General features: G+C 40.7%; 1 protein-coding gene across 2 annotated transcripts in view; it reads right to left on the bottom strand.

Annotated features, from left to right (window-relative positions):
• DCAF11 (DDB1 and CUL4 associated factor 11) overlaps nucleotides 1-16,136 on the bottom strand; it is a 278,095-nt gene that overhangs the window by 146,343 nt on the left and 115,616 nt on the right. For both annotated transcript variants that reach the window (XM_086923752.1, XM_086923754.1), the window contains exons 5-10: nucleotides 11,491-11,591; nucleotides 9,665-9,811; nucleotides 9,471-9,525; nucleotides 8,527-8,595; nucleotides 4,117-4,174; nucleotides 1,483-1,668 (exon numbers count right to left, since the gene is read on the bottom strand). In XM_086923752.1, coding sequence (XP_086779878.1) covers nucleotides 1,483-1,668; nucleotides 4,117-4,174; nucleotides 8,527-8,595; nucleotides 9,471-9,525; nucleotides 9,665-9,811; nucleotides 11,491-11,591 — 616 coding nt within the window. The remainder of the gene's footprint in view (nucleotides 1-1,482; nucleotides 1,669-4,116; nucleotides 4,175-8,526; nucleotides 8,596-9,470; nucleotides 9,526-9,664; nucleotides 9,812-11,490; nucleotides 11,592-16,136) is intronic.

The raw sequence follows: 16,136 nt of genomic DNA on the forward strand, positions 1-16,136 counted from the left end.
CCTGTACCATGATGGGCATTACTTATCAGACAGCTGAAGTTTCACATGGATGACTAGACACAATCCAAACCCGTCCTGATTGCTTGAGTTAAGCCTTTCCGATGTTTGCTAACCAAGAAGTCTGAATCCTGAGAGATATAGATTTTTTTTAATAGTCTCAGAAGAACACATGCTTTTCATCCTAACCTCAGGTCTAAAGGTGGTGTCCAATTGGCTGCCTTTGGTGATTCCAATTACAAAATCTCTGGAATGGTCTTCATAAAACTAACCATTCCATTGATGTATATGTTCAAAGTTGTTGTCAGCGTTTGTCCCTAAATGCCAGTTCCAATTATTATCGTATATGCCTAAGGGTACAATGAGTTTCCCACTAATTTAAAAACTAGACCCCCATCACCTGAGTAGTTAGTGGACATGCACTTGATTCTGAGTATGAGTGCAGTTGCTTGGTTGTAATCTTCACAGTCCTTAAATTAGAAAGGGGATGTCTGTGTCTGACAGGCTAAATAAAAATGGTTTATAATATAGAACAATTAGTACCTGAGTCTTTAGCCCCCTTAGCCACCTTTCCTTCCATACCCCCTACTTCTTTGTTACCATAAACGTAAAGGAACATGGTAGCAGGCCTGGACTGGCCATATTCAGGATTTTTCTCCCCATAAGTGCTAGTTAGATGGAACTCCGCTTTATTTGCAAAACTAGGAATAGGGCCGAAACGGTTGTGATGTATGAGTAATCTCTGAAGTGGACTCATGATACAAGCATATGAATGAAGCAGAGGATAAAAGAGAGGATTTTTTGGCCACAGCTTAGATTAGTCCACACCGAAGATAAAAAATGTCCATACTAGGTGCGAAAGAGTATATAAGTGATACCTTGGGAGAAAAAAAATGAGGGGGTGGAGAGTAAAATAATCATTAGTGTGAGAGAAAAGGAAGTGAGAAAGTTAAGCAGCTGAAGAAGAGAGCCATAGAGATGGAGAAAGACTGAGATTAAGGAAGAGGATGGCAAGAAATCTGAACAGAAAGCACAACTGATAAGGAAAAACTGAGGAGAGGAGAGCAAAATAGCCATAATTGTGAGAGGAAAGGACAAAGATATGGTAAGCAGCTGAAAAAGGGGATGGTACAGAGAGATAAAGGGAAAGAGTGAAATAAAAATGAGGAATGCAAGAAATGTGAAAAGAAAGGCTAAATGAGAAGGAATAAGGGACAGTGAGAGTAGAACCGGTCAGGTACAGAAAGAAGACTGGTGAAGAGTGAAATGATGGAAGGATGCAAAGACAGCAAAGGAGGAAGGTGAAGGGAAAGAAGATATGAGGGTTGGAGTTTAATAAAAAGAGAGGGAGGTAAAATTAAGTACTATGGACAGCATTGAGAGAGAATGAGGAGGAAGTCTTCTCAATGGGAAGACAGCATGTGGGAGAGAAGAGAAGGTCATAAAAAGGAAAAAAAGAACTGGAAATTCCCCCATCGGGTTTACCTTGCTGTCAATGAAGGTAATTCCGTCTTGGTGCCCAGCAAGAACTCCCACAGGCTGCGGGTCATCCTCCCGCATGGTACGCCGGTCCCACACCTTCAGTAGGGCATCATCCCCGCCTGAGAAGAGGATGTGGGAACTGGCATCAGCAAAGGCAACAGCGTTAACGTCATCCTCATGAGACTCAATCTGTTTGGGAAAAGAGGAAGGAGTGACATTAGTAGAAAGGTGGAAAAGATCAGCGGGGAACTAGCAGGGGGGAGAGGCACCATACTAGGGACAAGCAGGCAAGAGAGAATGAGTTGTAAGTAACAGAAGGTTCTAAAACTTATCAAAACATTTAGTCAAACGCTATTTGATACCCTTTCAATACACTGAAAACCTAGAGGAAGTCATTTCACATGGCCTCAATTATCAAAAGTTTGTCAAAACAGAATAATGATTTTGGTTGCCATGGCTCCTGAGACCCATCAGATTCTCCCTATGATACTTTGCTCAGCTCGGCACTATTTCTCATCTCATCCTCGATTATCTGTATGGCCATCCACTTGTGCTTAGTCAATGATTATGACCCTGTTCTTTGCCAGGAAGAAGTCGTACCGTATTTACTTCGTCTTGCAAAGTCAAAAGGACAACATGATTCTATTAAAGTTTATCTGGTTGCCATTACAGCATACAAAAAACTTCCCGCCTCAAAAACCTTTCTTTACCATTCCAGTATTCAAAGACTTACTGGAAGGATTGAAGAAAACGTATCCGCTGATTAGACCACCTCCACCCTCTTGTGAATTGAATCTGGTTTTATCAAAATTGATGGGACCACTTTCTAGCACCCTTTATGGGAGGTAGTTTTTTTAGTAGCCATTACTTCGGCCAGAACAGTCATTGAAATCAAAGCTCTTTCGGCAACGAAGACCTGCACTCTTTTCCATAGCAACAGAGCAGTTCTTAGAGCACATACTGCTTTTATTTTTACCAAAGGTCTTTTCAGATTTCTATATAAAATAGGACTATTTATTTGTGAGTTTTTATGAACACTACAACATTCCTTTGCAGAAAGAGCCTTACATTCATTGCATGCTAGAACATTCCTTGAGTTTTAAGAAGGTAGAATAAAAGATATAAGTAAAAACAAAAACATTGTTTGTTAACTATGGTTCACTCAGAAACGGTATGGCTTCTTCCAAGTAATCCTAAGCTAGATGGAAAGTTTCTAGTATTTTTGTGTTGCTACCAATTTGCAAACAAATTACTTTCAGGGAAACCAAGAGCTCTTTCTACTTGCAGCAAAGTTGGTTCTACCGATTGGTTAAGAAAAGTTCCTTAAACTGAGATTGTAAAGCAGCTGCCTGGAGAATAATATACACTTTCATAAAACAATATTGTTTAGATGATGATTCTAGAACTGACACATAGGTAGGCCAAGCTGAATGAAAGAAGGCATTTGGTTAACTACTAGGTTATATTAGTTATCCTGTTAGTTAGGACTGTTTGTTTAACTTATTGACAACCAGACTAGGGACATGCTTTCTATTCTACGTGTATAACTATTAGTAAGGTGAGGATCCTAAGATGCAGAAGAAAAAGTTAATTACTTTTAATCCTGGTTCTGCATATCCTTCATGAAGTCTTAGACAACGCATCCACCTCAACAGTTGTCTATAACTTTCTATTATAACATCTCACTTTATGGTCGTCCTAAAGAACTGGGGTTGTGAGGCAAACTTCCAGTACAGGGCATGCTGGGACAGAGAAGCTGCTTGTCTCACAGATACAGTACTCTTTTTAGCTGTTTTCACTCCGTGAGCTGAGAGAACACCTTTCCTGCATTTTTCTCTTCCAGAGAGGGAAGGTTAAATGTGTAATTCGGATACTGTTACACATACCTTCACTTAGCTGCTTCATTGTTAAACTGTAATTGTTTCCTTTTTAGAATAATGCTGTTAACACTGTAGACTTATTACCAGATTGTTTATCAATGGGGTGTCTTCCTCCAACTAAAGACAGAGATCTAAATAGATATATATGTATTTATTTAAAACAATAAAAGAAATTACCTTTAGAGGGTTAATTCGATATTTTACTATTTTCATTATTCAATTTGCACAGTCTGACAGAAGGATATGAATCCCCCCTTTAGACGATAATGAAACATACAGGTGTCTTTGTACTGAAAATGTCATGATAATTTTTTAACGAAAAAAAGTATTCGCTTTCAAATAAACACAAACCAAAGTGCAATTGTAAAACAAGGGAATAACATCTTAAGAGATGGGGCTATCATTCTTAAAAATCCCACACCACCAAAAGATAATAGAGACAAGTCTTTGCTGTACTTTAGCAAAAGGGTAAGTACAATCTAAAATGTCCATACATTTTGAGCTCTCTTTTAGACATGAAACTTTCAAGGCCTAGCCACATTGTTGTTTACAAATATTTAAAATAACATTCCACAAGTTTCAAAAAATCTAATTGTCATCAAATTCAGTATATATATTTGCAGCTAAAAGAATTTCTGAATGCTGTTTAAGCACCTCCCTTCAAGGGAGATTGGTCATTTGCAACAGCAACAATTACATTATCTACAATGTTTAATAACAATTATCATGATTGATAGTCTTCAAAAGAGATGCATACCTTTAAAGTGCGCTGGTTCTGCTCACGGTCGTATACGTATAGGCAGCCATCATTAGCCCTAGAAAGAGCACAGCACTTAGACCAGAAGTATAGAATTATGCAACACCCTCCGTTAGGAACCACCCATCTCCAATATGGCCATTTAAATAATCCCATTGGTGGTCTTCTACACCAACCTCATAAAATATCACCCACAAATTCTTCATCATAACCTAATCTTTCATCCCTACACTTAACAGATAACCACTTTACTGGCAATAGGTGGAGAGGTAGTTAGGATTAAAACCCTTCACGCATCATCTTTGCCTTACAACCATGACTCACTGACAAAGGTGCACACTGGCTATCAGAATAAATTCAACTCGACTTTTCCAACACTGGATCTTTCATTTAATCACATGCTTGAATTATTCCCCTTAGTCAGGCTGGGATTCCCCATTCCCATCCCAACTATAGGTATGATTCAACCATGTGAATATATGAAAGATTCCAATGCTGGACAAATGGGGTTACAGGTACATAAGTAACTTACTCTCCAGCATTTGATCTTTCATTCATCTACATACTGGATTCATTCTCCGTTGTCAGGCTAGGAATGGGGATTCTCAGCCTGATGACGGAGAATGAATCAAGCATATGAATATATAATAAAAAAACAATGCCTGAATGTTATGTTATGTTATGTTATGTTAATGGCATTTATAATGCGCGCAGCTGCTCCAGCGAAGGAGCGTCCCGGCGCCTGACCAGGAGGCCACACAACATAACTGAGAAAGTAAAGGAATGAGAAAGAACATGCTACGGGAACAGAAAAGTCTTGACCGCTCTACGGAAAGAAAGCAGGTCGGCAAGGGTCCGGATTTCAAATGGAAGGGTATTCCATAACACAGCCGCCCGCGCCCGAAAAGAGCGTCCTCCGGCTCGGCTGCGTTTGAAATGAGGAACTGCAGCTAATTCGCGATCCGAAGAGCGAAGAGAGCGCCCAGGAATGTAGAGACACAGAAGGTTGTGAAGTATCTGGGCGGAGGGATCCTTTAAAATCTTAAAAGACATACACAACACTTTAAAATGAATCCGCTGCCTGATAGGCAGCCAGTGGAGGGCACGCAAGGTGTGAGAGACGGAGCAAACCCTAGGAAGGCCTACTACTGCTCTGGCGGCTGCATTTTGCACTCGCTGGAGGCGGGTGAGCTCGGCCTGATTTAACCCTATAAAAAGTGAGCTGGCATAGTCCAGCCGAGACAACACTGTCGCCTGAACCACAAGTTGACCGGTCGCAGCGTCAAAGAATTTGAGTGCAGGTCTCAAGTTGCGCAGGATGCCAAAGCAGGAGGCCTCAGTTCTTTTAGTATGGCCAACAAAACTAAGAGTAGGGTCCAGCCAAACCCCCAGATTTTTAATCTCCGAGACCGGAGTAGGGGTGGGACCCAACTCAGGGGGCCACCAGGTGTCGCCCCAAAGTTCCGTCTGTTTGCCAAAGACCATAATTTCTGTCTCTTTGGCATTCAGTTGGAGACAGTTGGACGTCATCCAACTGGCCACCGCCCGCAGTCCATCTCGGAATCTTAGGGCTTCCGCCCCGGAATCCCCGCTGATCGTGACCGCTAACTGAGTGTCATCCGCGTATGACACCATGGTCATACCGCAGTGCTTAACAACCTCAGCCAGCGGTCTCACGTATAGGTTGAACAACGTGGGACTCAGCGAGGACCCCTGCGGGACACCAAGCGTCAGAGGGTGGAATTTGGACTGGTGGGGCGGGGCAGCCACAAGGAAAGAACGATCCGCCAGAAACGATCGGAACCACTGCAATGCAGTGCCGGTCACGCCTGCCTCCTCAAGACGGTACAGGAGGATCCCATGCGAGACGGTGGCTAAGGCGGCGCTCAGGTCTAGTAAAACAAGCGCCGCCGTTTGACCCGCATCGAGCACCGCCCGCAGATGCTCAACCATAAACAGGAGTGCTGTCTCCGTGCTGTGGCCAGCTCGAAAGCCGTTCTGTGTATCATCCAGAACGTTAGTGCGCGAGAGATGGTCAGAGAGGGCGGTGTTAACATGCGCCTCCGCGACTTTGGCTGGCCACGGGAGCAGCGTAACTAACTAACTAATTTCTTCTCTCAACTTTGTGCAGCGCAAAACTGATGCTCTCAACTCAAAGATCTCTCAGTTAGAACATTCAATGTCTAACGTCACCTCTATGTTTACTGCTCTTGTGAAATCTCGATCCCTGCAACTGTGGAAGAAGCTTACAATGCGCACAATACTGAGGAGCAACCTTAAACAACTTCCAGACAGAGTCGCATATGATGACATTCGTAGTAACCTGTTGGATAACTATTTTACAAATTTAGCCTTTTACCACTTTGATCCTCAACGGAATACCCAGCCACCCACAATGAATAACATCTCCTCCTGCATAATGCTAACTATCTTGTTGCAAAGACCGAAATGTCCAACTTACTCTGCAAACCCCTGGACACAACAAGGACCAAAACTCTAAGTTCACCTCTGCACTACATAACTGTAGAAAATGCTGAAGCACAGGCTGATTAACTGTTCCTTCGAAAAACCTGATTGAACAATACTTCTCATAATATCATGGATCTTCTGCTTCCTCCAACCTATTCCATCATTAGAGGTAACAGCACTGGGATGTTTGGGATAGGCATTCCATTGATTTAGAGAAATGCTTTTCATTGGCGATTCCTAATAATTAGTTTCCCACAATTCAGTGCTTGCCTCTATCACTATACTCATATCTTAATTCCTCTATTAGAATAAGGGCCTGATTTAGATCTTTGTGGATGGGTTACTCCGTCACAACAGTGAGGTATATCGAGTATGTTAAAATATAAATGCCATGATATCCTATGGGATTTACATTTCCGCAGATGAACTATCCAGAAACAGGTCTGCCAAGATCTAAATCAGGCCCTAACTGTTATTTAGCAACCCCCTGATGAAATTACAACATTTAATGAAGACTGCATGGAGCTCATGACAATCCAATTGTTTTGTTGCAATGATGATATCTTTTGTCAACATTTCAATCTTCAATGGAGCAACCTGGATGAAGCTGCAATGACTCATCTCCGCTCTGAAAATGATGAAATCCAACACAGCCTTAGATGTACAACATCAAAGGCTAGACTCTGGCTCTAAACCTTATCCACTTCTCTCTGCTCCTCTAACACTCCGTAATCCTGGGCCAATCCCAAAAAGAAGATAACTTGGTTTTGCAACACCAAAAAACATTGGCCTTAAGAATACTGCCTCAAGAGCACATAATCTACTCCCTTCAATCAGTCCTGAAGCTGATATCAGCAACTGTACTCCCTACTATTGTGGCTGTCTCTCTGATCTGCTTGATGATAAAGCACCAAGAAAAGACCAAGACCTTTGGCTCCCTGGTTCAATAATGATCTATAAAAAGACTGCTAGAAAACAAACTGAGACAATCGCTTTCTAACTTGATCGGCACAGGACAGCAAGATCGGGTTACAAAAGAAAGATCTTCAATGAAAAGGCAACCCATTTCAGGTCACAGATAAACACAGCCAAAAGCCTCTACAAACAACTTCTAGAACTAGTCAGAGATGTCAACAGCCACACTCTCTCTTACATTTGATGGTCCAGAGGCTATCAGAAGGATTTGCTCAATCCTTCGACAATAAAGGGAAATCTATTGAGAAATCATTGCAAGAGAATCCTGATTCACAACTCAACCTCAACGCCCCTTGCAAATATTACATGGCAACATTTTGACTTTGTCTTGGAGGGTGATTCACCTAAAATTATCATTAGGATCAAAACCTCTAACCATATTCTGGGTCAATACCTGGCAATATTGCCAAAGACCTGGCACATCACTCTCTACCTTACTGGACAAATGTAGTGAATCTCTCCTTAAGTCAGAGAGATCTTCCTAACAGCCTCAAAAGTGGCCCATGTCTCAAAATCCAATATGCAGCTGTAGGCAATCAACACAACCTTTTTCTGGAGCAAGGCTTTCCTTTCTTGCAAAAGGTATTAAAAGCTCTGTAGCAATGGAAGTAACTGAGAGAATGACGCTGCCAAGGAAATGTCAACTACTGTCCAGTCATTTGATGCAGATCCACTGAAACAAAAATCTAGTCTCGGTCACACCTAACACCAACCAACTAATTATAATATAGGATATATCGCTTTATTATCCCTTGCCTAGTCCATGTGTAGAATTTAGAAAACAGCTTTCTCAATGTATATAGTACTGAACAAGATATATTTTTCCCAGTTCCTGAATAAATACACCTCACCCACAACTTCTGAGGCCACAGCATACTTCCACTACTAGTTACTGGAACTATAGAACTGACCATCAAAACAAACTCAATAAGTGTGTATAGAGAAGCAGATAAGAGTACTACTCACCCACCAAGTACTTCCCGTCCATCTGAGGACACTGTGATGGAAAAGACAGCAAAGCGGCGTTCTGCCGGGCTGAAGTGAGAAGGGATAAAAAGGTAAGATAGAGGCATAGGGAGGAAAGATAGAAAGAAAGTGAGTGAGGACAGGATCACAACAGTGACACAAGAGACAGAGAGATTTAAATAGGGAAATGAAATAGAGAAATAGGAAGCAGAGACAGAGGCAATGAAGTGAAAAAGGAGCCGGAAAAGAGAAAGACTGACCAGATAAAGATAGGTTATGCAGAGCAGTGGAGAGAGAGGGTGTAATGTTACAAGAGTAATGGGGAGAAAAGAAGGGAAGAAAAACAGGAAACAAATGAACTGTTGACTGAAAAGGAGGAAGAGAAGAAAACAGCAAGGAAGTGGAAGAAAAATAAGAACACAAAAATTATAAAATATAGGAGATAAAAATAAACAAACAAGAAACAGAGAGAAGACAAAGGTAGTTGCAAGAAAAAGGGAAAGAGAAGAATGGTTAAAAAGATAAGAAAGCCGTCAATATAAAATAGGTAGTGACTGAGCGAGCAAATGATATAAAAAGGGGTTAGGAATGATCATAATAACCACATGGTAAAGAGACAATTCTCCTCAGATGCACCCTTTATTTCCGCTTGACTCCATGTTTAGGTGCCACACTAAACTTTGTACAACACTCCCTTTCCCTACCTTTATGTGCTCTTATTTTTTGTGATATCCTCATAAGGTGCCTAGTTTAGTTTGAGACTCTTTCCGACCACCCACAATTCAGATGAATGCATGCATTATATATGGGGAGCGGGAAGAAGTACAGAGATAACAGACAGATCCAGGAGAAGGGAGGGCAGCACTCTGATGTAGCTTTCCATGCAAATTCACAACATGGTGGTATAATGAGCTACAGGAAATACAAATAATGCAATGACTCACCTCAAGTCTAAGGCTGTGTGTGTATTACAATCTCCATAGATATTACAGATGTGAACTAGAGAAGAGAGAGAGAAAAAGATAGTAGGAAGCAACAATTAAATGCTAACCGAGGCATTAAAACCAGTCCATGACTGAATCAGACTGGAACTGGGCAGGAAAGGAGTTGAGGTTAGACGGTTGGAGAGGTTACTTACTATAGTCTGACCAACTGGAGTAGAGGAAGTGTGTTCCATCTGGTGTGAAGGCAACATCCAAGATGCTCCACCCAACATCGCGGGCTTTTACAGTCTTGAACTTCTTGAATCTGCCATAGCGGCAATCATACAATCGAATGTACTGGTCTAGAAAATACAGAAACAAGAGAACAGTGTAATGGGGAGCAAAGAGAGTTCAATGCTTTCTTAACCTGTAAGTAAAAAGGGCAGTCTTGACATAGTGCATCGTTATAAACAATGATGTTTGGAAGAAGCCTACAATAAGCAGAAACAATCAACCAAATAAATATCCATACTTTCAATCAAGATTAGCTCTACAGCAGCCAGAGTTCGCAGTATGACCTCACAATAAAGATCAGCTCGAATGTTGGCAGGCCTCGTGGTTAGGCAACAAACAAAAAGCAGGGTGTGAAAAGCTGGGCATGCCTCACTAAGTATTTAGATAGACACATACCGAACAGGAGGCTAAAGAGCAGAGAACAGCATGAACTGGAATAACAATGAATCTATTTGGAAACTGGGACTGACGCACCATTCAAACCTTTATTCATAACAGTCTAGAATAATTCTTATAGCAAAGATATTTAATGCAGAAACAAATAGAAGGCACTTACACAATTTTCAGCCAAAAAAAGATGGCAGAAAGGAGCATTTCAAAGACAGGGTGGAGGCACCTGTAAGAGGAAATCATCAACCTGGCACTTGGCAGAAACACACAGTGTGTATGAAGCACTCGGTCAACAAAAAATTGTACCCATTGTCCAGCCTGTAATGACCAAGTAGCAGGATGATCTTCGGGCAGACATGAAGACAGATGATCCATTTAAAACCAGTAGAATGTTGTTACTGGGAACCCAGCTCTGACTGACAACCCCTTGAGGTCACAATAAACCAACAGCAATGGAGTACTAAAATCCTTCAAGAGGTTTGATGGGTCGATTATAAAAGACTAAATCTCACAGTTACGTGTAAGTTATGGGTGGCTCATTGTGCATTAGTCCAATTCGGATCGTCCACCAGTGCCCTAAACTTAGGTTTCATAACATGCGTGTGTACCGTATAACACTCCTATGCCCTTACTCTTTTGCTTCTAAATAGTAAAACAGAGCAAATTAAAAAAGAGGTCATCATACTCAATGTATGTTGGGGAGATCACAGAAATGTGCTTCACTACAGCTGGGGCTATCGTTTCTAACAGATACATACGCCCACAACACAGGCCACTTTATATGTAATCTGCAGAAAAACTCATGGATACGAAAATGGGCTTCGACTCTCAGATCCTGGGGCATTGGGGAACAGACGGCAGTTCATAACTTCACATTTGTTCAACTTTATCTTTAAGACCGGAAGTAAGCCTCCATTTCCGGCCACCATTCCCCTTATTTTTATCATTTAATGCTACAATCAATAACGGGAGGTCAGAGATTTGAGCATCTATTTGCAGGAAAAACTATCACAATATTTAGCAAATGGTGCAGGAGTATTCTTGGTAGTCTGGGTATCAGACAACAACCTTTCCAAAATTCCCAAAAGGACTAGCTTACAAAGCAAACACAGGAATGAAGCAAGCAATCTATTCCACAAGCTGAGGATGAAGGGTTGAGAAAAGAGTGAAAAATAAGAGGAAGGAAAAAAAGATGAATCAAAGTCTTTGAGACATGAAGAAGCTGCAGACACACACAACAACATTCCAACCCTGAGGTACTCTTCTCAAAGTTTAAGGCATCATGCACCCCAGATCCAAAAATGCTGAGATGCAGCAGCTGCCTGATATACAAAATAAGGGACAGTACAGTAAGTACCTTGACAAGCCGACATGAAGAGGTCGCCACTCTTAGCATAGATCCCACAAAAAGCCTTCTGGGTGTAGGAGTCTGTGAAGCTCAGGTGATTGGGGAGGAAACTAAAAAGAATGGCATAAAGACTGACATTAAGGGGGAGAAAACTGTACTTAGCAAGGCATAGCTAATTGCATGTAATTTCATTTAATTTGTTCCTGAATAGTTTATTTGAAATGAAGCCTAGAAGACCACAGAAAATGTGTGGGACCTACCAAACATCTTTTAGATCGAAAATTCTCTTTTCAGCATGATCTTTTTTTAACCAATGACTATCTAAAAGTAATCATTTTCTGTTTCTTATAAGAAAAACAAAATCCAATTAAAATGCAATTTTGATATAATCCAACATCGTCACTAAACAGAAATATTGGCATTGTTAGGTTACAGCAACCAAGTGATCAAATGTCACACAGTGCATATACCAGGAAAGAAAAGGTCTTCTGGAGTGGGGAAAAAAATTCTTTAGGCCTTCTCAAAAAATATTTGGCCTCTGTGCCAGTGAGGAAAGATGTTTTGAAAGGGTTCTCACTATGTCGCAATGGCTGCTGAGTGGCTCTTACAGGAGGAAACACCCAACAGATACTGGAGATGAGATCCAGCCGGCACTACGATTTGCTGAGTGATCTTTCCAGAACTAGATTCAGATAATGCCATTGGTGAAGTCAAGGCAACGCAACAAAGATCATGGTAGACTTGGACTGCTTAAGCTTTTCTACCTCCAAAGTAAGTTTTATCGTAGGGCACGTAATCTAAAACATCCAACAATCCGCCCAAAAATGCATTCCAATTGCAGTACTGCAGTTAAAATGTGGACTCACCTATTTATTTTGTTGCAAACAGTCCAGCTGGATGTTTTATCACTGCCTAAAAAGTTAAGTGATGGCCTATATGTTTAATATATTTGTTAAGCTTGTGTTCCCCTAAGTGTTCGGCTGAGCTCATCTGCCTTTACAGCTGACACTTAGAAATTGACTACTTTTATCCAAAGATTCCCTACAATCAGCCAGTGGCAGATGCTCAGTGCTCCTCTTAAGAAGGGATCTTGAACCTCAAAGCATGTTCAATTAGTATATTGTTGGGGTGCTGTTTGAAGGAGAAGGAAATGTAATGAAATTGAAAAAGGAATCTATTTTATAGTGAGATATTCAGCACTCAGGTTCTGTCTAATAGGGTGTTATAATTTCTCCTAATTCAATGAGCCCTATTCGCCCTGAACTGCCAGTTGATTCATGTGGGTATTCCCATGTATTCATCAATGTATACATGCCTATTTATCTTTGTAGATGTTTCTGCAGAGAGACTCTGGAACTGCACTCACAGTATCATATTTTCGACAGGGGTAGATAAGAAAGAAAAGGAATATATGTGCAGGTCTAGGTTACAGTCTGTTCCCATTAACCAGATTGCTGGATTCACTGGTCGTCCATACATTCACAAAGGAGGATGTATGACGTTAAAACATATGCTTTTACCACGCATGCCTTTACAACGCGGTTTTTACAACGCATTCCTTTACAGTGCATAGTGCTTTGGGGCGCTGGAAAGTGAATAGTTTAATTTACTATTCCAACTCCAGTCCCCGTGGATAGTGGGGAAGGTGTTGGATAGTACATTAAACCTATTCCCTATCCTAGAGCGCCCCCCAGCGCAATGCGTTGTAATGGTTTGCGTTGTAAAAGTTGCGTCGTAATGGTAGTGCGTTGTAAAAGTTTTGTTGTAAAGGTTGATTACCACAAAGGAGCACCCCATGTGGTTGTGTATGAAGTACAATAACTATGCAGGAAGACGCTAAGCATAAACATATGGCTGGAGAAACGGGATTTATTCAATAAAAGACACATTTTTGGTTAAGACAGGTCATATTACCTGGGCTTTTGTAAAGCACATGAAACTCACTAGGATTTCATGGCATTAGGGGATAAAGATGTCTTAGAAGGTACCTGCTATTCCCTTTCAATAAAGAAGAGAAAAGCAAGATTTCCAAAACTGACATTCCAGATTTGTCCAAAATTTGCTGAAATGGAATTAAGGTCAATTAGTTGCGATTCATCTAGAGGGGCATATCTTGAAAGATTTGCTAAAATATTTAAGCCTCTTATCACCTTGTCTCAAGGGTGGACAGATAAAGCCGGCTGCAAATACTCTAAAGCATTTTGAATGTTCTGATTCAACTATGAAAAGTGTAGATCCAAGAATTGGTACGGCTGAATTCATAATATGGTTAAGGAAGTATGCATTTTGTTTGTACACAGCATGCATATTTCCCCTTAATGGAAAAGGAGAAATAGTTGGCATAATAGGAATATTCTAAATTATTTTTGATCCGGTTGTTGGTGGTTGTTCAGTCAATAAATGGTCTATACAGCTTATTTTGATAGCTCAGCTTCACAAACAAAGAGCTTCATCCACTGCTCCTGAAGGATTTTTCTTCTTGAAAGAGCTGTCCAAGTGTATAGGGAAGGTGTTCAGAGGAGAGATATTTGGAGGAGCTGATTTGAATCTGAGGGAGATTATACCTATCACATCAAATGAGAATATGATATTTTCCATCCCATTATCATGTTTAGAAGTTAGGGCAGAGATAAACAGTCACTGTTCGCTGAATCAAGGCTTGCTAAGGTCAACTGAGGCTTCTATGCTCTCTTGCCCTTAGTCTGCGGGGTTTTCCTCTGGTTGTATGACTTTTGAAGACTTTGGTCTTTTCCAAGGGTCGTGTACTAGTATCTGTAGTTGTCTGCATTACTTTCCAGACTAAGTATGTTAAAAAGCGTCACCCTGAGTCTTGTTCTTTTTATTTCACTAGCATCATGAAAGCCCAATAATGTGCAACACGAAAAGGGAGATCTAAAATCTTCTGGTGTGTTTTCAATTTCAGGTCGAAGAAATTCAGGTTCATGTATGGAGCATGTTTAATATTGTGGAAATAGCCATGATTGGAGCAGTCGGATATGTCACCACTGCTGTTATGCTCAATCAATTAATTTTAACAATCTCCAAAAAATACTGCAGCTGGGATAGAAATCGGTTTAACTCTATGAATTGCAAAAATGACCTGTCATAACAGCCAAGCAAAGCAAAGCCAATCCACTGAAGTGCTGGCTCTTAGCTCCATGGCAGAGCTGTTTGTTTCTTCTACTCACACTGCCTAGGGCAGCAAAACGAGATGATGAAGGACACTTCTTCCTGCGAGTGGAAGCTAGGATTAGAATTCTGTGGAGGGTCAGGAGTATTTGTGAGTACTGTTCAGGAGCCATGTACTTCTTCTGTAGTTAACAGAATTTGACAGATGCTGGTGTCGGAAAGGATGAATGAACCGTTTTTATGGCCACAGAACTAAGGTACAAGAGGGTCTTGCTAGAGCGTTTTGTTGTAGATTTTAACAAATGGGTAGAGATTCCAACGATACTGAGGGGCATGTTACAGACCTGTAACATTAGTTCTGAAGCTTGACGCAATTCTAGTGTCATATACTGTACATCAGTCTACCAGCAAGAGGTTAGGTTCTGAAAAGCATCTAAGTAAATGTTTTTGAGCATGTTTTTGAGCATCAACCATGGCAAAAGTAATGAATCAAGAGAATGTTGACAATAAGCCCAAAATTACAAGCAAAACTAATTGCCTTCCTAAGCTCGATTTTTCCTGATACTTATTTGTGAAGCACAATGGGAAAGTTTATATAATGAAATAACACAGACTAAAAGTTTTCATTTCACTGGAGAGGTCAGAAAGTGCCAGGTGAATTTAAAATAGCCTCAAGAGGAAAAACTTCAGTAATTGGTGCACAGGTTTTTCCCTTTACAGTACGGTCCTTTGCTGTGAAATTATTATAAAGCAGTATTCCACAAAGGTAGGTGGGCCTCAAGTATTAACCAAATGTTTACAAAACTGTCTGCCCCACTGCCACCTACATGAATAAGTACCAATCTGCTGAATTCCCAGGCAGAAAAAACTACAAGTTAAAAAAATAATGTGCATTCTAAACATTTTGGGATCTAAATAATTTAGGGAAAATGGATATTGCACTACTTAAGTTGCTGAGTTATTGCAAGCTGCAGAGTTTCTGTGATTTACCAGGTTTTCAATACTGGGAACAAGGGTCAGCTCCTGCTCTAAAATACACATAGGTATATTCATGCTTTTATAAAGAAACCCAAGAAATTGGAAGCCATAGGGATGAGTGTTTTTATGTTTAGATTTGGGATAACTGGGATACGTTAATGCATGTTATTTACCTGCCATTAAAGTAAAATGAAAACAATTTAAGGCCAAGCTCGTTTTCTGTCCTCCAACCTCCTATGTGTCACACTCCTCTACAATAGTGGAATACAACATCAAAGCTCCTACTGTGCATGTTTCTAATACTTTTTGCCATAACAGGAGGTATTCTTGACAAGTAGGGCCAGCATGGTGGCTAGTCAGAGCAGAGGAAAGGCACAGCTTGGGAAACAGGGAATCCAAGGGTCTTAACATTTTGTAACTTTAATTCTAGATGTATTTAATTTAAAATAAACATCATAGCTATTTAGTACAAAAAAATGTGTTCTAATTCTACGGACTGCTGAGATAACATCAACTACGCAGCTTATATTGAACCAAAGGAGGCTGCA

This window comes from Lissotriton vulgaris, chromosome 5, assembly GCF_964263255.1.
Source record: "Lissotriton vulgaris chromosome 5, aLisVul1.2, whole genome shotgun sequence".
In the NCBI taxonomy this organism is placed as follows: domain Eukaryota; kingdom Metazoa; phylum Chordata; class Amphibia; order Caudata; family Salamandridae; genus Lissotriton; species Lissotriton vulgaris.